At 46.2% G+C, this 14,612-nt stretch overlaps 1 protein-coding gene across 1 annotated transcript; it reads left to right on the top strand.

The window, feature by feature from the left end:
* The first annotated feature begins 3,299 nt into the window (after nucleotides 1-3,299).
* On the top strand, nucleotides 3,300-12,624 carry GLRX (glutaredoxin). Its single transcript, XM_029219236.1, has 3 exons — nucleotides 3,300-3,550; nucleotides 9,581-9,700; nucleotides 11,290-12,624. Exons 1-2 carry the CDS (start codon nucleotides 3,344-3,346, stop codon nucleotides 9,692-9,694), a joined length of 321 nt encoding a protein of 106 aa, XP_029075069.1. The 5' UTR covers nucleotides 3,300-3,343; the 3' UTR covers nucleotides 9,695-9,700; nucleotides 11,290-12,624.
* Nucleotides 12,625-14,612: the final 1,988 nt, after the last annotated feature.

The raw sequence follows: 14,612 nt of genomic DNA, 5'->3' as shown, positions 1-14,612 counted from the left end.
TTATCCTGGAGAAAAATGGAAGTTTCCTAAGAAAAAGAGAGAACGTGACAGGATGTACATACATAAAGATCATCCCAGCAGCCGTGTCAGGCCAGGCAATGAGGTCAAGGTGGAGATTCTAACAAGATCCGGCAAAGAACTGATGAGGGCTGGCCCAAGGCAGGGGCCATCAGACTGGGGAGCTACTTAGGAGGCAAAATTGTTAGAGGTTGGTCACTCTGCATAAATAAAAAGCAGGGAGCAGGGGAAGAAGCAGCAGTCAAGATGCCTCCCAGGTTCCTGCCCTGGCTGATGGATAGACGACAGTACTCCCGGGAGGATAAGCAGGGACGGAAGAGACAGGAGGTTGCCTTCCATTTTGGTCACGCAGAGGCTGAGATGCCTGAGGAACCCCAAGTGGGTCTTCTCAGTAGGCAATGAACTATCAATTCCTGAGGCTTAGGAAAGAGTTCTGGATGAGAAAAATAAATGTGGAGCTCATCAACAAAAAGATGATAGCCACCTTTCTGGAGCCACGTGTGCAGACAAAATCTTTCAAGGAGGGTGTACACAGAGTGAGAAGAGGACCAAGCCCCAGGATATACCCCATGTGCAGGCAAAACTGAGGAAGAGGCTGAGACAGAATACCCAGAGACACAGGAAGGAGAAAGAGATCAAGCTGCAAAGGACACTGGGAACAAGAGAGCTGGGGGGAGGAGGGGAAATGGAGAGACAGTGATCTATGGGGTCAAATCCTGCAAAGCGGGCAAGTAAGCAAAAGAGCCTGAAAAATGCTCATTTGTGGCCAGATTGTCCCAGCCCTCAACAGTCTGCGGTACAAATGAGATCGCATTAATAGTAATAGCCCGTATTTCACATTTCACATGGATCACTAGCTTGTTGCCAACTATTTGCAGAGCAGGACCTCCACTGCCTTGAAAAAAGTCCTTGCTTCCCAGTATTTCTGGGAGTGCCTGGGGGGTGCACAAGCCCAAGAAGAGTCCTCATGTCTCTTCCACACACACCCCCTCTTGATGTCCACAGCACTCCAGGACGGCAGCCCCCATGGTGGCTGCCCACCCTGAAATACCCCCGAGATCCATGGGTTCCATCTCCTGATGTGCCAAAGCTATAAACTTTCATGATGTTAACGCAACAGAGTATCCTATGCTTTGAATTCTCCACTGAAGTGAAGCCACGGCATTTTCTGAAAAGTGGAGAAGACTCCCCCTCTTTGCCATCTGTTTTTGTTCCAAGTCTCATGAAAAGGCCTTCTTCAGCTGTGTCCCATGGCCATCTGTCCTAAGGCTTCAGACACCAGTCCCTGGGCCTCAGCTGTAGGGCAGACAACAGAAGCCCTCTCCTCCTGCACCCTGATCTCTGCCCCAGGTACCCAACCCTCCAGGGACCCTATGCAAACAGATCCTTTGGGAGTTTCACTCCACCAGTTTATCAGAAACTCCACACCCACACTTCTGGGTTAGTCTCAGGCAGGACACCTGGCTGCAAGGTGATTTAGCAACGTGGTGGTCATGATTGACGTTGGCCAAAGGAGTTTCAGCAGAACGGTTGAGAAGGAGGTCAGACTGCACTGAGGTGAGGAGAGGATGGGAGGTGGGTCAAGTTCAGATGGCAAACATAACAGCAAGTCCTATGAGACTTGGCTTTTCGGGAAGGGCAGGAAAGCAGGGTCAAGGAGATGGAAGGTGGTGGTGGTGTTTTGTAACAAGGCAGAGACTTGACCAGAGTCACATGCTGAGGAAAAAGAGCCAGCAGAGCGGGAGAGGCTACGCCCAGACGCTGAGAAGAAAGCGGTTCGGAGGGAAGTGCCCGGCGCGAGGCGTGCTGCGGACCCTTGCGCGGGAGAGAAGAAGGCGGCCCTGAGGATGCCCCGGGCTTCAGCGAGGGGCCCGGCCACAGGAGTCCGAGCGAAAGGACGAAACGAAGAGAGACGACAAGGACTCTGCCAGGAGCTTATTCGGGAGAAAATGAAGCTGCAAGTCCCAAGACTGAGTGGACCCGTCACCTCAGGCCTCCCGCCCCAGCACATTCTTTCTGGTGCCAGAGATCTCGTATCTTAGTGCCTCTCTGTGACTCAGAATCTGGGATTCTTGCTTTGCCATTTAATTTTAGTAATAATTAGAGCTGCTTCCGGGAGTCAATTTTCTTCCCTTCTCTCAATCATGCTATGCTTAGGATTCTGACGTGACAATCAGTGAAGGTGTGCAGCTCCAGCCTGGGCCCTAGTTTCAGTGGAAAACCTCCTGGGGAAAAGGACAGCTCCCTTTTCAAGGAGGTGGTTTTCCTTTTTTCCTTGCTTTGTTTATTTAACTTACTGCACATGGAGGGGTCAGAACTGGCCCTAGAATAAAAGACTTCGCTCACCCCACTTGGGAGCATGGGCACCACAGGGAAGAGCATCAGGTCCTAAGCGTCTTACCACACTCAGGTGAATGTGAGAAGTGGGTTATTACACCCCTTAGACTCACAACAGTGAAAACCAAGGGTCACACACAAAGGGTCAAACAGAGAAAAAGACCTTCATTGGACCTGCAGTTTGAAATTTGGGTTTGTGTTGCAATTCACTTCCATGCTAAAGTGCAGTTCAAGGGTCACAAACTCAAATGCTTAGGGACGCACAGCAGGTGTCTGGAAGGCGTGAGCCAGCCCGGCGGGGGGCGGGCAGTGGCATACCTGAGCCGCTGTCTGCCCTACCCAAAGAACAACAACTCCTCAGCCCCAGCTGCTGCCACAAATGAAGACGACCTGACTTTTCAGAGAGAGGTCGCGGGTCCAGATTCTTTTGTGAAATCTCCAGATGTTTAAAAGTGGGGAACTAATTCCACTGAACAGTGACCACGACAAACAGTGCAGGCCAAGCAAGACGGCACACAAAGTCACCATCTGAATTTCACTCCTTCTAAAGAGATTTCAGCGCATTCTGTTTCTTGAATGATTCTGTTTGCATGTGTTTTTAGAAACTGTGTCTGACACAACAAAGGTTTGACTCTGCCTTCTCCGCCCCCTCCCTGGGGCTGGGCTGCACACTTTCTGCTTCCCCAGAGAGTGACAAGACTCTGTTCCCTTCCCAAGAGCAGGCGCTCCTGAAAGGGCTGAGGACAATGACACCCTGGACATAGCTACTGGACACACCAGCGGGCGTTCCTCCGAAGCTCTAGCTGCTGAATCACTCCACACTGAAATGACTTCAGGACTGGCCCTTTAAAAATCGAGCGCGCTACCGGGCAAACTCCTCCTCCAGGGAGGTTCCTTTAAATAAGAGCCAGCTGGCCAGGGCCCCGCTTTTCTCCCCAGCGATACCTGCAATCGAGGTTTCCTCCCCAGGAGACAGCAGCCTGTGAGCATGGCTCAAGCATTTGTGAACAGCAAAATCCAGCCTGGGAAGGTAGTTGTGTTCATCAAGCCCACCTGCCCCTACAGCAGTAGGGCCCAGGAGCTCCTCAGCCACTTGCCCTTCAAACAAGGGCTTTTGGAATTTGTCGATATCACAGCCCGCAGTGACACCAACGAGATTCAAGATTATTTGCAACAGCTCACCGGAGCCAGAACGGTGAGCCTGGGGTTTCCTTCTAAAAGGCTGGGGAGGAGGCTCCCAGATTCCTTTTTCTTGTCGGGGCTGTGAACGTGGTACGCCTGTGCCTTTCTCTAGGACACCGCTAAGGTTCTGTCACTCCAGGCGGCTGGAGGGCTGTGCAGGTGGGGGAGGGCGCCTGAGAGAGGACACTGCTTCCTTGAATGGACGGCTGGACTTCGGCCAACGGTGCTCAGATCAGAGGAGGGAGCACGGCTGACTGTGTTGGGCGCCAGGGGCAGCGGGCCCAGCAGCTGCCCAGGAGTCACTGAGGAACTATCTGGACTCTTTGTTTTAAGCACTGACAGTCTGCGCTTGCAGGGCTGGGGTGGAAGGAGGGATGCAGGGGCCATGTGTGATCGGTGCAAGAATCGCGTGCACTCTTTGCGTTCACAGGGCCAAGTGGGATTTGCTGTCCTTCCATCTTTTCTCTAGGCTCTCTTTAACCTTCATCTAAATCGCTCATTCTTCGCTATCTTATCTAACTCCTCCCTCTGGAAAAATCTAACGGCTCATTATTGCTCCTTAATCTAAATTATGGGATGTTTCCAGGCCTGTTAGGGAGTCCAGAGGCCAGAGCTCCGGATGGCTCTCACAATGGTTTGCTGTGTGATCCTGGTAAGTCACCAGCTCTGTGACTCTCAGGGACCTCCTGGCTGCAGCACCAGACTGGAGGAGGTGACCACTACATCCCTTCTTGCTATAAGTAGACAGTGGGACCCTAAGAACCGCTGTCCTTTACGTGAACAGCCTTCCTCTTTCTCAGCACCCACGGCTTCCCAGTGAGATAGCCAGCCGACCAGATCCCCAGCATCAGTTCAGGTGCTGGGGCGGGGGCATGGTTGGTAAGTTCTGTCCCACCAGATCACCCAAACTCCCTTTCAGGGCGCACATTCTAGGACACAGCGTTTGCAGAAGCACATATCCTAGCTCAGGTTTAGTTTGACTTACCGTGTTCTTTCTGGCTTCTCAGTGTAAAGCCTGGGAGGCTGTTCTTCCCGCCTCTCCAGTCAGAAATCAGCCTTCTGGTGCAGAAAAAGGCAAAACACGCTACCCCCATTGCTTCCAGGGCCCCTGCTGTGAGCTGAGGACCCTCGTCTCTGGAAGGAGGGAAAGGGCAGTGTAAGTACGGCTGTGGACCCCGCTGTGAGGCATCCCTCTGGTCCAGCGGTTCCCAAATGTTGCTGCTCATTAGAATCACCTGAAGAGCTTTTAAAAAAAAAATTCCCAATGCCCAAGTCACACCGCATGCCAATTAAATCACAATATGGGAGGTGGCAGCTAGGCATCAGTAGTTTTAAAGATCCCTAGGACATGGATACAAACATTGAGTTATAAGATGAATAAGTTCTGGGGATGTAACGACCAGCATGGTGACTATAGTTAGTAATACTGTATCGTATGCTTGCAGTTTGCTACGAGATTAGATCTCAAGTGTTCTCACCACACACACGTGCAAATGGTAGCTGTGAGGTTATGGGTATGTTAATTAACTTGATTGCGGTAATCATTTCTTAATGTAGTATATGTGTATCAGACCATGACATTGTACCCCTTAAATACACACATATTTATCTGTCAGTTATACCTCAAAAAATCTGGAAGTGAAAATAGAGTTTATCTCCTGTCAAAAAAATAAAAAGGTAATTCTAATTTGCAACCAGGTTTGGGAGCTACATCTTTCAGCCCGGCAGCACCTATTCTCTAGCAGGAAAAACCACTTCACGCATTCATTCAACACCTGTTTTTTCAATTCATTGTAAAGCAACACTTTTTCTTCTAGTGGTCTTTTAAGTTTGTTTTTGAATTTTTCAAAATACTTTTCACAGGTTCTTGAGTCCTGAATGACATTCCTCCAAGGGGAAAAACAAACCCTTTGAAGTTGTATACTTCATGATCCCGAACAGTGAAGGGTTTCTATTAGAAGAGACTGGAAACCTTGAGAGCTGTCGCTATCTTGCTTATCCTGGGATGCCTGTGTGCTGTGCAAATAGTAGGAGCCCAGCAAGACTTGATTGATTACAGAGACGTAGGCCTTCTATCAGGCCATGTACTGGAGAAACTGGTTCTGGTTTCGCCATAGCCACAGCTGCTAGATCAGTGCATTCACTTATTCCTTTTCCTGATGTTCTTTCTTTATGTAAATCCAAGTTTCTGACCTCTATCATTTTCCTTTTCTCTGAAGAACGTCTTTGAATGTTCCTTACGAGGCAGATCTTTGGGCAACAAATTCCCTCAATTTTTGTTTGTTTGAGAAAGTCTTTTTCTCCTTTGGTTTTGAAGGATAATTTTGCTAGATACAACAAATATTTTTAAGCACCTACTACACTAGGCACTTTTCTGGACATTGGAAATACTGCCATGAACAGAACAAACAAAAATGACTGCCTTTGTGGAACTTACATTCTAGTAAATGCAATTAATAAAATAGTATGTTGGAAGGTGGTAAGTGATGTGTGCTATGGAGAAAAAAACAGGCAGGAAAGGCAGGTGGGCTGTAGGCAGCAAGGTACGGTTTTAAATGGAGTCATCAGGGCCTCACTGATTTTAGCAGATCTCTAAAGGGAGTAAGGGAGCAAGGCACGCACAAATGTAGGGGTAGGGCATTTCATGCAGTGGGAACAGCAAGTGCTAAGGTCCTGGGGTAGAAGTATGCCTGGCAAGGAGGCCTCCATGGGTGGAACATTATGAGTCAGGAGGAGATGAGGTCCGAGAGATCACGTGGTATAGGTTGGCGAGGCCTTTCAAGCTATCACACGGAGTGTGCTTGTGACGGGAGATGAGATGCCACCGAAGGGTTTTGAGCAGAGGAATAACCCTATCTGACTTGATTTTGAAAGGGTCGCTCCAGTGGCTGTGGGGAAAGAGACTACAGGAAGGCCAGGGTGAGGGTTGAAGCTGGGAGACCTCTGGAGGCTAGAGCAGTAATTCAGATGAGAAAAGATGGTGGCTTGTACCAGGGAGTAGCCAAGGAGGTGCTGCAGAGTGTTGGGAGCCTCTGAGTAACACCAGAGTGCAGGAGATGCCACCTAGCTGAAGCTGGGGCTGGAGAAAGCTCCGGGAGAGGAAGGGCCCCAGAATTCCCAAGCTTGCTTTTATGGTGGCAGCTCGCTGCTTCCTGGCAGTAACAGACTCAAGCTCCTCCGAAGAGGCGGGTGGGCCAGGAGGGGAGGGCACGGAGGACGAGTCTCCCTTCCTCAGCTGCATCAACAGCTTCCTGTTTTGTCACCACAGCCTCCCACACTGTCCTGCTGCCAACTGATCACACTGACCACAGCCAACTGTTGCCTAGCCTAGAGGGTGGGTGTGAGGGCAACGGGGCCTTTCAGCTCTCAGGCAAGCCAGCTTGCGTGCCAGATGGTCTGCACAGAAGTCCGCCCTGATCATGTTTCAGGGCCTGCCTCAGGTGGCTGGGGGCTGCTGCAGAGCTGTGTGTTCCCAAAGCCTCAGTTACCGCAGGAGGAATGAACCACTATCAGTGCCAACCAGTGGTTTGCAGATGTGACCACTGAGAGTCAGCATCACCTGGGAACTTGTCAAAATGCAAATTCTTGAGCCCTAGCCTGGATCTCCTGTATCAGAAATGTGTGGGGAAGGAGTAGAAACCTATGTTTTAACAAGCCCTCTGCAGTTCTGATGCCGGGTTCAAGTTTGAGAACAGCTATCTGAGGAGAAGACTCCTTACTCCTCAGGGCCTTCTCTCGAAATAACTGAACTCAAACCCCCTGGGCCAGCACCCTGGCCAAAGGTGGAGATGTGGCAAGTGGCAAGAGGAGTGACCATTGCTCAATTCTTTCTGAAAATAACAGAATTGACAGAAGTTCAAGAATGAATACATCTCGTCCTTATTTAAAGCTCAGATGAGTTTTACTCATTTAGGTAATGGCTTCAACAGAAGGAGCCCTGTATTAGAATTACATTAGAATTACATTAGGATTCTGTTTTATTTACCATTGCAACTGACCACAGCCAACTGTTCCTGGGGAGATAGAAGCCAAAAGGCCCCCAGCAATTTGAGAGGTGTTTTATTTTCCCTAAAATGGCCAGATCCAGGGGGAAAGTTAGGTTTCTGACCTCATATTTCTGCATATTCTTTCAGCTAGTAAAAAAGCAGTGCTGCCTTGGTGGCGCGTCCATTTGCAAAGTCCCCACACAGGCGTGCAGTGCAGGTGGGACAGGCGTCACCTTCTGTGACTGAGGTGGACATTACCAGGCTTTCTCGCCAGAACACAGTCCTGTGTGCTCTTCCCCACTCTTGGGACATAGGAAATTGCCATGGCAATGGAGTGTAGGAGTCTTTCAATTGGGGGCCTTAATTTTTAAAGCCTACTTCCACTCAGACCCCCTTCTTAATAAAAATAAGGTAAGGACTTACCTGAAATAATCCTGCCCTTTTTCTCAACTCTCACACTTAAAAAAAAAAAATTTCATCTGAACATGCACCCCAATGTTCATAGCAGCATTATTGACAGTTTCCAAGATATGGAAGTCACCTAAGTGTCCATCAACAGATGAATGGATAAAGAAGATGGGGTGTGTATATATATATATATATATATATATATATATATATATATATATATATAAAATGGAATATTACTCAGCCATAAAAAAGAACGAAATAATGCCATTTGCAACAACATGGATGGACCTAGAGGGTATTATGCTAAGTGAAATAATTCAGACAGAGAAAGACAAATACTGTATAATATCACTTATATGTGGAATCTGAAAAAATACAACAAATTAGTGAATACAACAAAAAAGAAGCAGACTCACAGATATAGAGAACAAATCAGTGGTTACCAGTGGAGAGAGGGAAGGGAAGAGGGGCAATACAGGGGTAGGAGATTAAGAGGTACAAACTATTATATATAAAATAAGCGACAAGAATATGTTGTATAACACAGAGAATATAGCCAATATTTTATAATAAGTGGAATATAATTTATAAAAATTGTGAATCACTGTGTTGTACACCTGAAACTTATATTGTACATCAACTATACCTCAATTTAAAAATGCATCTGAATTACTATGCCTTCTGAGGAAAGTCGAAAGCTTTGAAAATATTCTTGCCACCTTCTGTCTTTCACCTCTCCTGCCCCTTCTGGTATGTTCCTAGTGTTCTGGGAGAGGACCTGCTTGCTCCTGACCACTCAGGGTACCCGCATTGTGGTTGTTTCTTCACTGCCAGTCAGCCTTTCTGTAACATCCCTGGCCTGGAATTTGCCTGAGCCACAGTGAAAAGACTTCCTCCTCTCCTCCTTCCAAGAGCCGTCTAGAACCCTGGAACACGCCTTACCTAGCAGCAGGGAGGGAGCCTGAGTGTGACTCAAGATGAACATGTTCAGCAGGTAGAATGACTGTGTCAGCCTGGCTGACCCTGGGCCACCCACCCATGCCAGGTGTGAAACCAAAGCAGATGCATGTCCTTGCTCCCAGGGCTGCAGCACTTAAACATCTTATGATGGGCCAGGTATTAGAGAAGGAGATTCAGACACTACCACCCCTTCCCCAGCTGAGGACAGAGCTCACAGATGAGAGAGACGACTCTAATAAACTGTGAGTCTAAAATCAGAGACAGAGAACTGATGCAAATACTTTTCCAGCTGTACTTAGAGACAGACTCCTTCCTGGTTGCCATGGCTCAGTTTAAGGGCTCAGGTGTGGTCCCAGCTGTAGAGAAACCAGAATTCAATCAGGGTGGTCCAGCTGCGGCCAACCAAAACTCTTTCCCTGAAACAGAGTAAAATTTTTAAATCCCTTTGACAAGTTAGACAATCTCACACACACAGAACATTCTATTTGAAAAGCATCTTAGCTTAAGAAGGTTCTTGAATGAATAATTTTATATGTATAATAAAGTTCCGCCCTGAAAGAGTATACATGAGGAGGTTGTGAAGTGATCTGAAAAGCTTTGGATCATGGGAAATATTCAGAGGAAGGATAAAATGTCTAATCTAATAATGATGTTCTCTAAATGTCCTGGCTTGTTTGCTTTTTTAGGTACCTCGGGTCTTCATCGGTCAAGAGTGCATAGGTGGATGCAATGATCTAGTAAATATGCATGAGAAAGGGGAGCTGTTGACAAGGCTAAAGCAAATTGGAGCTCTACAATAATTATAGGTGAGTGACAGGTGGGACGCTGGGCCAGGAACACTGGGAGATGGTGGAATTGTACCGCCACGTTTTATTACAATCTAGGAAGGCACTCTGGATAGGGAAAGAATGATCAGGGGTGATTGGAGGAACTGTGATGTCATGTATGAGTTTCCCATTTTACAAATGGGTTAATTTCATCAATGGGAGGAAAGCTTTTCACTCAACCTTCATTTAACAAATATTTATTTAGCACTTACTATGTGCCAGACACTGTACGAGGCACTGGGAATACAGAGATGAACAAAAAGATAACATGGAACTTATATTCTAGAGAGGTAGACCGATCCAAAACAAGTAAATTCCTGAAACGAATAATTTGATAGAACATGGCAGGGGGATGGGGAGCAAATTAAGCTAATGTAGTAAGGGAAGGCCTTTTTCAGAGGGGCTGGTTGAGCTGAGACCTGATTGACAACAGGGAGACGGCCATGTACAGATGAAGCAGAAGGGCTTTTCGGGCAGAAGGAATAATAGCGAGTACAAAGGCCCTGAGGTGACAAGTATGGAATATTCAAGGAACTGAAAGCAAGACAGATCAGACTGAGTGAAGCGCAGAAAGAAGGAAAAGTAGTAACAAATGTGGGCAAGGACCAGAGCACAAGGCCATGGGAAGCAACCTAGATTATTCTAAGTGCAATGTGAAATCAAGGTAAGTTTTGCTTTACCTGTGTTCACGCTGCAAATCCATTCAATCTAATTGGCTTCCCAAATGACAAAACAGAGTTTTCTAAAATTGTAACCTAAAGGAGATCTTTGACTGAATGGAAAACCACAGGGTGATGAATTCTTCAGAAAGGAAGCAAGATACCTTTGGGGTCTGATGGACTCCCCTCCCCGCAGCTCTTGTTAGTGCAAGCTAGCTTCTAAGCAGGCCAATTGCACTGACTCACACGTGGAAAGACTCTGTTTTAGCCAAAGGAGAAAGGGGTTCAAATTAAAATGTTCTTTGAAGAGTATTTATTGCCCACTAATTAATAATTAACCCTTGAGCAATGAGTATGTATAATTTGTGGTGGTTACTCAGAATAGCAACAGGAAGTGACAAAACAAAGTCTGCAAAATGCAACTGAATCCCTTGAAATAAAATAGTCAATGTTATAAACTTTTAATCACAATTCTACAACATCATCCCCTCAAATAAACACTGTGTCTGTTTGGGTTAGCTTTCTGGCCTCACCCCATGCACAAAGCACTCAAAACCCAATTAACTGCTGTACCAAATGTTTCCTTTTCTGGAACACTCTTTAGCAATTTAGGCTTAGATGAGAATGAAAGAAAACTTACAACTTTCCTGGGAAGGTGGGAAACACCATTTCCCCAGCTACCTCTATGTTGGCATGGGCACTAGAGTCCGCCATATTCCCCAGGTCTCTTTATCTGCATTGTCCTTCAGTATATTATACTCTCAGTATTCTACTGGCAACTTGCATCTCAAGGCTATCTGTAACCGATTATGCTTAAACAGCAAGAGTAAATGTTCTGGTAATGAAAGGGAAATGAGAGGAATTGATCTTTTCCAAGAAAATCCAATTCTTTGTATTTTTTCCTAGCAGAGCAGACCCCAGGCTGATATCCCCCTTGAGAGCTGGATGGCATTGCAGATAACGACAGCACTTCCTGATGGATGGACCTGGGGCTACGTTTACCCAGCTACAGCAACCGTTTACTTAAAAGTTTGAAATATGTTAATGCAAATAAAATGGGTGGGGGGCATTTTGGGGGCAAAAAACAGCTTTTTCTTCTTTTGACTCAGTATTAAAAGGGGACCAACTTGCCCAAAACAACAGGTCTGAGAAGTTCGATGGGTGTCTCGGGTTTCTTGTGGATCGGCCCTTTGGTTTCCAAAAAGACAAGATATGTTTAGGATTCACTCACTGACCCAAAAGATGTTCCTTCTCTTTGGCACATGTTCCTTACTACGTGTTCTCCACGTGCTGGGGCTCCTCTACCTCAACACCAGTGTTTCTCAACCAAGTATATCCCAGACCTCCTGGGTTGAATCTATAGTTGGTTTTCTGCTACTGTCCAAAGATTATTTTGTTGAGTTTGACTTTATAGAATGTGCATTATGAAATCAATAGATATTCTGAATATGCTTTTTCAAAGGGTATCTCCCTAGCCACCATCCCCACCCCACCTCCTACGCCCTCCTACTGTGAGAATCACTGCCGTGAACCAGTTTTCTGAACCGTGACAACTCATAGACCTCATAGGAAATATTCAACAATTCCGTGAAGGGTCTGAGCACGCAGTCTGAGAGACGCCACTGAAAAGTTAAGCATAGTTGGTCTTCATTTTGGGCCACAGGGATCAGAGGTATAAATGCAGATGCTACGATCACGTGGTAACACTCTGTTATGTAACATGGTTGTCCAGGGAATCCTGAACAAGTGTGTATTAATTTGTTTATAAGCAAAAGTAAAACATAAGGGCTTCCCTGGTGGCAAGTGGTTGAGTCCGCCTGCCGATGCAGGGGACACGGGTTCGTGCCCTGGTCCGGGAAGATCCCACATGCCGCGGAGCGGCTGGGCCCGTGAGCCAAGGCCACTGAGCCTGCACGTCCGGAGCCTGTGCTCCTCAACGGGAGAGGCCACAACAGGGAGAGGCCCGCATACAGCAAAAAAAAAAAAAAAAGTAAAACATAAAATTTTAAATGTTACATAGAAAACTTGTATCCCCACCTCCAAGAATATGTCTGTGAAAGTAGCCAAATTTGGGAAACTCTGTTCTAAATGATTTTCTCTCTCCCCTTTCTTTCCCCCTCACTCTATGAAAACTTAAGAATTCCTTATTGTGAAAGTTATTCTAGAATTGCAAGATTAAGTTAATTTCCCTCTGTAGTCTCTGGTATGAATGGTTAATTTCTTCTCTAATAAAGAAGTACCCATGGATCACACAGTGATTTTTGTCCAATTCTTTTCTACGTTCTCAAGACCTTAAGGAATGTGATTATTGCAGAATATACCAATTTAAAGTTTTTTCATGTTCATCCCCTGCAGGCACATGCTATTGTCCTTCATTGAGTATAAACGGTTGGTGTAATTTTGTAAATTTCATAATTTGAATATGTCAACACTGGCCTATTGAATAATGTTTAGGATTCAGTAATAGTCTTTTTCATACCACATTCCATTTTCCTATTTCTCTCCTAATGCTTCCTCTCCCTTCCCTTATGCACCCCACCTCTGGAGGCTGTGCAGTGTGCAAACTGCACAGTCCCTGATCACCTCCCGACCGCTTGCCTGCTCTTTCTTTCACATTTCTATGTCCTTGCTCATTGTGTTCCTTCCTCCTGAGATACCCTTTCTTATCCTTTGTTCTTCTTTCAAACCCTGCCTTCAAGGCCTGATTTACAGACTCTCCCCTCTGGACTTGCCCTCTCCTCTCACTGCCTCTTGACTAAAAAAAGTCATTGCTCCTTCTTCTGTAATCTTAAAACATCAGGCTGTATTGTAGTTAATCATCTGTACTGGTCTCTCACCACATTCAGAAATACTCAAAGGCAGTAGCCTCGACGTAAAAACCTTCATATGCCCAGTTTCTAGCACAGAGGTTCTATTTTATCAAAGCAATACATGCGTGTGGTTTAAAATGTCAAACAACGCTACAACACTACTCGACCCCTCCCAAACCCCAGTCCTGGCCACACATTTATCAGTGTCATAGGTATTTAAGCTATTTAGAAATACTGTAAAATGTATTAGACACATATAAGAATATATAGAATGCATAGTTCTATTTAAATGAACACCCATGTAATCTGCTTCCAAAGTTAAGAAGTAAAGCACCCATATAACAGTGTGCTTCCAGAGTACTGATAAAGTACCTTAGAGGCCCAGGACTTCCCTGGTGGTCCAAGATCCCACATGCCGAAAGATTAAAAAAAAAAAAAAAAGTACTGTAGAGGCCCATGTGCCCCCTCCCAATGTATCCCCTTCCTCCCTTCACAGAGATGATCTCTAGTTCATTTTGTTGTAATCATTCTGATCCTTTATAGTTTTACTTCCTACAATATCCCTCAGCAATACATTTTAGTTTTGAAAAGCAATAGCAAACACCAACCTAGCTGTGTAAGGAAAGGGCAATATTCTTACCATCAGATGAAAGGCCCCAGGAGAAGATAAGCTGAACAGAGGCTCTGAGTCATAGATTAGCTTCTGTTTCCCTGGGGGTTTACCAGAGGGGTATTCCCAAATGAGTCTTTGGAAGCACTGGGCAACCCATGGCTGGGGAGGTTACTGTATGAACAGGTACTGGGCATCCCCCAGAAATATGTAATGGAAATGGGCTGCTCTGCATTTTCGGCTTCCATGGCCAGCCTCCAGCTTTCAGGAACAGGTCCAAGCACACCACGTCCATAGCAGTGTGTCAAGCCCATACCCCCTCAACTCGCCAAGGTTGTGTCATGGAGAACAGAAATGTCATCAACACAAGGCAGACTAAGTTCAGATAACAATCTGATTCAGGCTCATTTAAGCATTCTCACCTCAAGTTAAAAAAAAAAAAAAAAAGACAAACAGTTGAGCTCTCAACATGGGGCATTTCACTGCTCCAATCTGGACTGTTTGCTGTCCACGTCAGAGCACAGCTCTCTTCCTGGGATCTCCCTTCACTGTCATCCTGGGGATTCCATTGCTCTCTATCCTGAGTTGGATCTCCTGTTTCCCACACCCCATAAGTATTTGTTATAGCTAAAGTGCTGTAACAAAAACATAATGACAGAAGCTTATTTCTCTCATAAGAGTTCAGAAGCAAGCAGGTGGCTTTGCTCTCTGAAATCACAATCAACCCAGGGGTTGTGTGCACCACTTCTGCTCATATCCCATTGCCCAGAAGTTAGCTGTGGGTGACACTAGGCAGTGGTGTCCCTGCTGGC

This window comes from Monodon monoceros, unplaced genomic scaffold (genome assembly GCF_005190385.1).
Source record: "Monodon monoceros isolate NGI ecotype Baffin Bay Population unplaced genomic scaffold, NGI_Narwhal_1 Super_Scaffold_12, whole genome shotgun sequence".
Classification (NCBI taxonomy): Eukaryota; Metazoa; Chordata; class Mammalia; order Artiodactyla; family Monodontidae; genus Monodon; species Monodon monoceros.
The sequence above is the reverse complement of the archived record's forward strand: the minus strand, read 5'-3'. Positions and strand labels throughout refer to the sequence as shown.